The 10,427-nt window shown below is 36.3% G+C and overlaps 1 protein-coding gene across 1 annotated transcript; it reads right to left on the bottom strand.

Annotated features, from left to right (window-relative positions):
* Positions 1 to 3,579: 3,579 nt before the first annotated feature.
* Positions 3,580 to 4,731, bottom strand: si:ch211-198c19.1 (uncharacterized protein LOC100151013 homolog). Its single transcript, XM_053236693.1, has 2 exons — positions 4,592 to 4,731; positions 3,580 to 4,188 (listed from the first exon to the last, which is right to left on the bottom strand). The coding sequence occupies exon 2, from the start codon at positions 4,177 to 4,179 to the stop codon at positions 3,679 to 3,681; it is 501 nt and encodes a 166-aa protein (XP_053092668.1). The 5' UTR covers positions 4,180 to 4,188; positions 4,592 to 4,731; the 3' UTR covers positions 3,580 to 3,678.
* Between the last annotated feature and the right edge of the window lie 5,696 nt (positions 4,732 to 10,427).

Here is a 10,427-nt window from a genome sequence, read left to right as displayed (position 1 = left end):
CAGGGTCAGAATGATGTAATGAACATAAGGCCCCGGCCTGAATTAATGTCCAAGAGCAGTACGCTTCACTTAGAACTTTGTATAAAGTATTAATCCAATTTGAATACAAATTAGCTACATAAAATATTAAAAATAATATAAATATTTAATACAAGCCCTTTACTGCAGGCGGATATTTATTAGCATACAGCACAGATTTTAATGGGCTTTTCTCTAGTACCACACCACAGTTAGTAGGGGCAAAATCTATTCTATAAACTTTCAGCCTCTCTCTGTATCACCTTCCATCAATGCCATTTGATATAAATCTAGCAGTTTTCGCACTCTTAAGTGAGCAGACCGAAGCTGAAAGTGAATACTGATTTAAAGCTGAGTTGAGAGTTGAGCTGAGTCGAGCGTGTCCTGAAACAGACCGCATAAACATCTGCACAGCTACACACTGAACATGGCATTGGCAATTATATCCCAGTCCTCTAACCTATTAGTGATATGGTTCTTATGGTGGCAGGAGCGTTAGTAGATATAACACACTGCATGAAACCTTTATGTGAACAGGACAAATTTAATCCTCAGTTCTTTTTAAGTTTATCTAAATCTTATCTTATATTATCTATAGATAGTTTGTCCTTCCTTGCACTTTATTTTTAATATGTTATAAATCTCAGCTGACAGAGATGATGATCATGTGAAGAAATCAAGCAAGCTTTTGATTTCTGTGGCAAAGAAAATCTGTCACTGTAATGTCACTACATATTTAGCGTCATGCTGAGTTATTCAGAATTTATTCTGGATTCAGAGGGTTAAATGAAGCCAGACAGAATATAAGCTTTCTAATTCTTAATGTATGTTTTATTATTAGAGCTAATAGTGTTCATCACTAGGGGGCACTAGTACATTGTTCTACAGACAGAGCAAATCTCCACCACAGCTTCCCACCACAGCTCAGTGAGGGGCAGCATGAACAGACTGGGGGGCTACATGCGCACAGGAGGAGGGAGACTCCAGGTTTACACAGTAACTCTGAAGAAGAGAGAAGAAGAGGAGGAGGAGAAGAAGGAGGAGAAGGAGGAGGAGGAGGGGTGCTGGCACACTTCTCTTTAGATGTGAGGAAGAGAAGCACATTAATCATCCAGAGACATCTGTTCATATGCTGCTTTACAACTCTGTCAAAGCTCTCTTGACTCGCCTGTATAGCTTCATGCAATGAGAAAAAAGACGAGGAAAGACAAGAAAGTGACTGCCATCAGTTTTAGACAACACAAATAAAACTCCAAATCCTTGATCTAAACAGATCACCACATTTTCATGCGGAAAAAAAATACTGACATTTTTCCTTGGGATAAAATAGAAATATGTTGGTGTGATGATCCACATGTGTGTCATTGTCACACACGGGTAATATTAGGCAGCTGAATAATTAGTATCCTATCTCTCTCTCTCTCTCTCTCTCTCTATATATATATATATATATATATTGGTATTTAATAAAATTCTTCCCAAATAAAACCCCATTCATATTATGTGCTTAATATATCCTTTTAAAAATAATGTGTTGCCATTAATTTTTATATAAAGTGGTGTGTTTTATTTTTATTTTATTTTTAATTTTTCCCCATTTTCTCCCCAATTTGGTCACCTGCCAATTCTCACCCACAAGCCAGCTCTCCCCATCATCATACAGCAGCTACCATCCGGGGAGGGTGAAGGCTAACACATGCTTTCTGTCCTCTTCCACATACATGAGCTGACACACGCTCACAATTGCCTGTGTTGCTGTGATTGACAGGGGACAGAGAGTATACCATTCCTCTCACTCAGACAGCACAGCAGTTTTAGTCCCCTGGTTCCCAGCCACAGATGACTGTAGCATTGTTGTTATGTGAACTCACAATCTCTCAACGATCGGGCGAACGCGTTTCTGTTGCACTTCTTGGGAGCCCCAAAGGCTGTGTTTTATTGTTCTTATATGTCTTTGTGTCACTATTACTTGTATCTAAGACTTGTACTGGATTTTATTGTTTGGGGTAGTAACTTTGTCAAAAAATGTGTCAGAATACACCAAGGCTTTCTGTAAACCTTTAACTATTTTGATTTATGTGACTTTCATGAATTCAGTGTATTTGTCGGTGCTTGAGCAAAGCCTGCTACAGGTGACCCCTTATTCCCACATCACAGTTTCTTTCTTTTTTTTATTGCGTTCTGGCGTTCTTATTACACAGAGATTATATCATTACATGCTTAGTTATGAACAAGCAGGAAGTGCCGTAATTGCTGGGTAACATCTCTCTTGTTTGGGTTATAATATGCATAATTACACAGATGAAGTAGCAGTGGAGCACTTTTAAATTTACTGCAAAAAATATTTTATTATAAATACCCTTTATCTAGTAATAATATATGCAGCTTTAGCATATTCTATGCCAAATCAAACCACAGCTTGATCTAATAAGAAATATTTGACAATATTTTAAGGTAAAACATTAATGGCACCTCTTAGTACAGGGTTTAAACAAATTAGTCATTAATCCTGTACAGTACTGTACTTCTTTTTGTGTGTAAACCCCTTTTGCAGAATATGGTTATTTTAGAATTTTATTATTATCTTATGAAAACAATAATGATGAACAGTGATAATTATTGATAAATAACACAAATTCTTTATGCTGATTTTTCTTGTAACTTCAGTAAGTGCTCCTGGATCTTATCTGGACCTTATCACAGGAACACTGTGCATGAGGCAGGAATACACACTGGATGGGATGTCAGGGCACCAAACACACACACTCATTCCCACACTCAATCACAACTAGGGGCATTTTTATCATAACCAATCCATCTCCTTGCATGTTTTTTGGGAGTTGGGAGGAACTGTACAAAACTCCACACAGACAGCAGAGAATAACGCAAACTCAGGATTGAGCCAGGGATCCTGGAGCTGTGATTGGCAACACTACCCACTACACCACTGTGCCTTTCCCATGTACATATTTACAAAGGTTTTGCTTTCTTTGATAATTCAAGCCTCTTTGTGTGTACTTTACTTCTCCTTTTTCCTGACAATCTGTCTTATGAAACATGATCATAATCACTTATAATCACTTAGTGTGACACAACTAATATAATTGCTTGATAAAGGACTTATATGAAGTAGAACATCTATAATTTCTAGAAATATAGAATGTGAAGTTTTAAGAATATGTTTTACATGTATTCATTGTAATATATATATACGTTTGTAGTTTGTGCTGCAAGACAGAGGGAGTGAAAGTGAGAGGTGACTAAATATAGGTAAACAGATGTGATATTGAGAACTGAAAGTTGGCTCGGTCATAATGATTGTAGACAGAAACCAACATCTTACATGTCAGACTGTGGAACACAATTGATGACAAATTATGGAGATTAATTAAAAGAATACTTCTAAAACGTACAAGGTATTCATTGTAAACTGGTTTTGAATGAAAGGCTTTTCCATTATTTTCTAAATACAGGAAAATTTGTCAAAATGATCATTTGTGGTAATCGATCATTTGGTACAGATGAGCTAGATAGAGATTCAGTTTAAAATAAACTGGAGTATTTATTTTTTACTAAATAGACAACCAAAAATACATTCTCTTTCAATATTTTATACAAAACTTTCTAGAAAACATGAAACTAGAAACATTATGCATATTTCTACTGCTGTCTTAAGTCAGTGATAAGCGGCGAACCAACAATATACGTCTTTTTATAGTGCTCTGATATGAACACCTCCTCTATTTTGTTCTTGTTTTTATTATACTTCACAATAACTCTGTCCATGTTGCTCTTTGGGTCATGTGGATTATAATATTTCCTGACTTCATAGGGTAGATCATTGGCATGTTTGTAATTAAGGTTTCCTATGGTGAAGTAGCCGTATGTCTTCTTATCCTTCAGCCTGGGTAGGAGAAAACATGGTCCTGTGTTCTTGAACTCATGGAAACCGTAATCACCTTTCACGGGGTCGCAGAGAGACACCATGTTGTTGTCAATACAGTTTTGAACATACCACACAAGCAGTGCGAGTCCATGTCTTGGAGGTGGTCTGCCAAAGCCTGTCTCCTTCAGCTCCTCCACAGTGTTTAATATCCTCAAAGAGGAAAAAATCACTGTAGCCACCAATAGGACAAATCCAAGGAAGTTACAGCGTGCCATCTTGTCAGTCTATTTAGAAAAAAATAGCATATTAAAATGCTCAGAATTGTGACTTACCAGTTACGAAGTAAAAACTACATTACAGAGAGCAAAAATGTTGATAATGATATATATGTTAAACAAAATCTATAATTTGCAAGCTTCTATTTAGTTTCTTTAATCTTTTTTTCTTCTGATATATAGACCAATTTTATACAGACACAGCAGTTAAATTTTGACACATTGCTGGCACATTAAATTGATGTAATTAACTAGTGTCTCTGTGATATTAAGCTACTTGCATCTCATCTAGCTGTCTCCAAACACTGCTGACATTTGACACCAGAGAACTAAATTGAATTCAATAAGAAAATAAGAAAAAATTAGCATGTAATAGCAGTCTGTTTGTTCATAAATGTTTTGCGTGTCTTACCTTAGTGATTTGGCAGGCTAGTTGAAAAGAGTGTTAAATGAGTGTCAGGGATTCGTCAGTGAGCAGGATCTGTTAGATGTGCTGGCACGGTGTGAAAACAATCACGTTCCGTCCACATGTATTTCCTCACCACCACACAGGATGTGGTGCAATCTGTGAGGTTTTTCTTCCCTTTGTGTTTCTTTTAGTTTCAGGTAATACGCTATGATCCCGCTGACTAAAACTGAATGTATTCATACAGAATTAGATCTTGATCACTTCCTATATTCCATTTTACCTCTTGTCCACTCTCTCCCTTCAATCACAGAACATCCACCCTAACCTCCGTTTAAACCCCTCAATGACTAAACTGCCTGAATTTGAAGTTGACTTGTGCGTTTGAAGTTCTTTAGGTTACAAAATGACATTTGTTTCAAACCACAACACAACTTTTAGATCTGATGCTGCCTTTCCAGATACGATGGTCGAAATCAGTCCCCTAGTGGCCGTCATATTGTGTTTACATTTTGTTTGTAACAAGGTACTGTCACCAGTCAACTGCATCCAGGAACTCGGTTTCCCCAGAACACACCACGGCCTACAGACATGGCCGTCCCCGACTACGCTTCCCAGAATCCATCACCGCTAACACATTCTCAATCCCCAGACACATTGCGAAGTAACACTCAGTTGTACCAACTGTGAACTTGCCAAGCCATTTGATCAACTATCGCTATCTGTTTTTTGACTCTGATTGTTTCCTGGTTTCTGTACTTTTTTGCTACGTTTGCTGATCACCTGACCTTTGCCTGTTTTTTGACTTTGAACTTGTCTTACTTTCTGAATTTATCTGCTGATTGTTTATTAAACTGCTTCAACTGCATTTGCATCCATCTCAGCCTCTCCATTCCGACATCATGGAGGAACACAGGAGAGAGGCTAACATTAGCAGAGTCAGAGCACCCTGATTTATATGATATATGGAAGCCTACAAGGACATAATTAAGAAAAATATGATGTTGGAGGAAAGTTAGTGAGGGATTGGGTTTGTCAGGTGCTTATTTATTTTTTGATAGGTTTGACAGGATAGTAGCTAGCTGCGGAGAATCTAAGCTACATGTACTGTGTCTCTAACCAGCATAATTAGGGCAAGAGCTAAGTTTTCCACAGGCAAACGCAAATTACAGATTACAAATCCTTATCTCTCAGTTGATCTAATAACGTTTGAAACTAAAATATATGACTATTAAGTAATCTTAATACATTTACCATAAAAAATAACTTATAGCTGCCATACTGTAAATGACAAGACAAGAAATCACTTGTCTCACGGATTTTCCACAACATTAAATGTTACTATAAACTGGTAAACGTACAATGTGTCGTTTTTTTAATCAATAAATACTTAAATAATATATTATACTTTTAGACATGCTGTGATTAGAAAATATTGGAAAAGTGTGTATATAAGGGAGAGGAAAAAAAGTGGGTCAGCTGCCACTCAATAACGTCCCTAGTGTTTTTTTTTTAATCATATAATGTCTTTTCTCATTCCCTTTATCACATCACACTGACCACCTCTGGTAATATGGAGGATGCCGGGAGAGAAATGAATGGAGGACAGATGAAGAAGAGTGGAAACAGAAATGGGAGTAGAAAGTATGAGGGAGGAAAGACATACAGGAGAGGAAGTGGGAGATGGAATAGACAGAGTGTAGTGATGATGAAAAAGCAGATGATCATAGAGACAGGCTGTCAGTTAGAGGATGTGGTTGGAAATGCCTTGGAAGCAGAGGAGAGTTCCATATATAGAAAAAGAGAGGGAGCAACAGCAAGCTTTTGAGTAGCCATAGAAGGGTGAATTCCACTCTACTGTCTTCATTTGAGAGAGTTATTGATGCAATTGATTCTGTCTCAACTGCAGCATCTACTCAATCCCTTGCTGTGCCAGACAAACAGTTCCTAGAAAGAGTGCTGCACTGAAGAAGATGGATTCTCAATGCAGGGAGCATACAAAGCTGAAGATAAACCAGCTCATTTTTGAGGAACGGTATAACCATACATGTTTCCAAATCTCTATTAGTATTAATATTAGTACGTTTTGATGTTGTTGAAAGAGTATTGACTCATCACTACAGATGATAGCACTTCTTCAATTCTCTTCTTTATAGAAATTTTCCAGTAGATGCCCTCTTCTACTGGTCTTCTAGAGCGCTCTCTTCTTTGCCCATATGCATACAGATTTTCTTACATACAGATACCTCTGATACCTAATATATATGCTCAAGTTTATACATTTTCACTCTGCAAGATACTGATGTTATACCACTTCTAAAACAGCACAAATCACATATATGTTTTTTCTAATAAAGCATTAGATTCTGTAGCATTAAGACCATTAGGATTAACACAAAATTGATTTATATTCTGTGATGTGTGATTTAACTCATTATCTTATCTTCCAGTTCAGTTTATTCACCTATAGTCATTGTTTTTAGTTTTGATTAAACCCATCCTGCTGTAGGCACAACATAGTGACTTCAGACTATGCTCAGGAGGTATAAAATGGTGGTAACCCCAATGTTTTGGGGGAGATCCAGACAAACATTACCATCTGATCTCTTTCTGATGCAATTACATCTACTGTACATCCCCTGTCCCACACTGCCCGATCACTTCACTGACTCTGTAAGACCTCTCCATTTTTACTTATTACTTATGATTTACTTGTACATTTTGGATAATAAACTTTTGTAATTGTGTTATTCTTGTAGTACTCAATTCTTCTTAAATGATTTGCATGAGTGCCCAGAGAATAATGAACAATGTGTATGATGAATGTTATAGATTAAATGGTATGTTAGACAAGTTTGAATTAAGCCTCTGACAAGCAAATATAAAAGGCTGTTACATGCAAGTTGGAATTAAAACTCTGCAAGGTAATATAAGGGCTTTGCTTGAAAGTTAAACAGTAAAAGCCAGCTTAATATTTACAAAAAGGCTTTGACACCGTAAGATCACATTCTGAAGAAAAACTATTTATTTATTTATTTATTTATTTATAAAACTGGGTATACTGTATGTTAATTGAACATCAGTTCAATCAGTTGAATATCAGTTGAAGTCAGTTACAGTAAATATTTTACATTGGAATCAGATAAGTATCAGATAGTATTTCAGATATTTACATAATAAAATTAATAGATGCATTTAACCTTTGCCTGCACCAATTTACATAATTGGTTTTATGATAGCAGTGAATTAAGTCCTACGATTTTGACTTATTTGTACAATTCCTCAAATTTGCCTTTGTATTTATTTTCTGTTTACATTTTCTGTTTCTTATTAAATTATATCATTTTGTTAAAGCTATGTATAAATTAACTATTGGATTGTTGACTAAATATTGAAGCTAGACCTAATTTTCTAATATAACGTTATTAATTAGAGATACAGCTGCTTTGAGTTATGGGACAAAAGTGAGTGACACTTTTGTTTTTTTTATTTCATATACTTCTAGTACATACAGTATATCCACTTCAAATTTACACACACAATGTATGACTTTGTATTTATTGTATAAATATGAAAAAAAAAGAATGCATTCAGAAGAATAACAAAAATATATTTAAAAAATAAAATTGATAGGGAAAAAACAGACAGCACAAATGAACAACATTAGCCCTTTTTTCACTGGCAGTTACAGTGTCGAGGTGTCTATGCTAATTAGGTTTTTGCAGCATTGTGGTTCAATTCTGGCCCATTCCTCTTGGCAAATCGTCTTCAATTCCCCAGGGTTATGAAAATCCTTCATAAATTTTAAGTGGGATTCAAATCAGGAGATTGGCTAGGCCATGCAAGGACTTCTTGAATTATTTTGGCTCTATGTTTGGGGCTGTTGTGTTGTTGAAATATCCATCTTCTCCCAAGAAACTTCTCACCAGTGAGATTAAATTCTCCTCTCATACGATCCAATATATCGCTCCGTTCATGTTTCCTTTAATGACATGTAATGCCTCACTACTGCTTGCAGAAAAGCAACCCCATATGATGATGCTCCCTCCTCTGATGGAGAATTCTGATTTGTCTTAATGCTTTTACTCTCTGTGCTTCTTTTTTAGCAGAGGAGTGTAGGAACTGTGGGGTGTAGGAACGGAGATGATGGCAGTGTAGTTCATGTCTTCTTGTTCTCTGTGTAACTGTTGTTCCTGCTGCTTTCAGGTTATCCTGCAACTCTTTTCAAGTGACTGCTGGCCTCTCCCATACCTTACTTACCATTAATCTGAGAGCATGCTGTGAAGTCTTGTGAGGCACACCTGTCCAGAGATGATTAGTTGTGGTTCCACCTTTCCACCTGCATATTATCAAACCAATTACAATATATTGTCCAAATACTTCTTTTCCCTGATAAATTTTTTTTAGACATATCTTTGTTTATGCTTATGAGTACCAAGCCAAAAGATATTATGTGTGTAAATTTGGAGTGGATGTATGCACTGGAAGTATATTAAATAAATAAAAAAAACATAAATATCAGAATACTTATTTACCCTCACTTTACAATTGTTAATTTTTATCAAATATTAGACACAAAATATTAGACCATAACTCATTTTTGATGCTAGACAGAACGTTATAATTCTGAGGTCATGAGGTGTTGGCAAGGGAACACAAAGTAAATCACACATTTGATTTAAAAACACATTTGATTTATGTGTGAAAAAACTTCTTGTGAAATTCTGGGTGGCCATTAAAAGGCTTCTGGTCCGTAATCAAGACCACTGCATGAGACGCTGCCATGATACCTACACAGAGGAAAAATAATTGGTGATGACCTCCTTCAAGAGCACTACATGGTGGCATTGTTGGTCCCATGCTGTGTGATGCTCTGCATGTTGCTGGTTTGCTTCTCAAGCTGCTAAGGGGTATGTCTCTGTGATTTTTCACAGAAGACCACAAAAGTAGACTTCGTAAACTTCCACACCGACTGAAGATGCATCCTGAACTGTGATTGATTTCATGCCTAAACAAATAAATGCCAATACAATGAAATTATTAAAATTTTAAGTATAATAGTGCCATAATCATACATCACAATCACAAAGCTAATGCCTTGCATCCAATTTATTTATAGCCACGGTGCAGAACGTCAGTCCTGGAGGGCTGGAGTTGAGCGGACTTTAGTGAGTTTACTGTTCAAACAACAAGAAGGTGTCTTTGAGGAAGGAAATCACCAAATTTAACTGGCCTTTCAGGACTGTAATTTTGCAGCCTACATTATCCTTGTATGGGCTGACAGTGTGAACCCAGAATATTTACGTCCTTGCTGAAAAGCTATGTGATTCAATTATACACACAGACCATGCTGAAAAAAATGTAGTCAAAGAGTCCAGCAAAAACATTTTCCTGTAAGGATGTAAAGACAGGTTAGCTGAAGTACTCTAACAAATCAACTGCAGCAGTTTTAACCCTTGCGCGGCCCTTACTTTTTGCCCCAAGTGGGGGTCTTTGCCAGGTCAAGCTGAACCAGGCCATAACTGGGGCTTTAAAACAACACAGACATGAAAAAAATTACACAATTACAGTGAATATATGGTCTCTAATGCCCTTACAAACAATAATGATGACAAATCTGTGTAATATTTGAAATGTCTCTCTGCTAGATCACTTTTAACAATGAAAATCATCTGTTTTTATATGATATAAGCAATGAATCAACATAATCAATACATTTGCAGCATAAATCATGGTTTTCTTGTAAAATATAACTGAAACAAGGTTTTCATGACTGTTGATAACTATAGTGTTTAACTGCTACTCAATTTTTAAAAAAATCTCCATCTTCTTTTATTCAAAG

This window comes from Pangasianodon hypophthalmus, chromosome 1 (genome assembly GCF_027358585.1).
Source record: "Pangasianodon hypophthalmus isolate fPanHyp1 chromosome 1, fPanHyp1.pri, whole genome shotgun sequence".
NCBI classification, from domain to species: Eukaryota; Metazoa; Chordata; class Actinopteri; order Siluriformes; family Pangasiidae; genus Pangasianodon; species Pangasianodon hypophthalmus.
Note: the sequence above shows the minus strand (reverse complement) of the source record. Positions and strands in the feature narration are given on the sequence as shown.

What these genes read in the sequence shown, in the direction of transcription:
- si:ch211-198c19.1 (XM_053236693.1), bottom strand. Translation starts at nt 4,179, where the DNA reads ATGGCACGCTGTAACTTCCTTGGATTTGTCCTATTGGTGGCTACAGTG.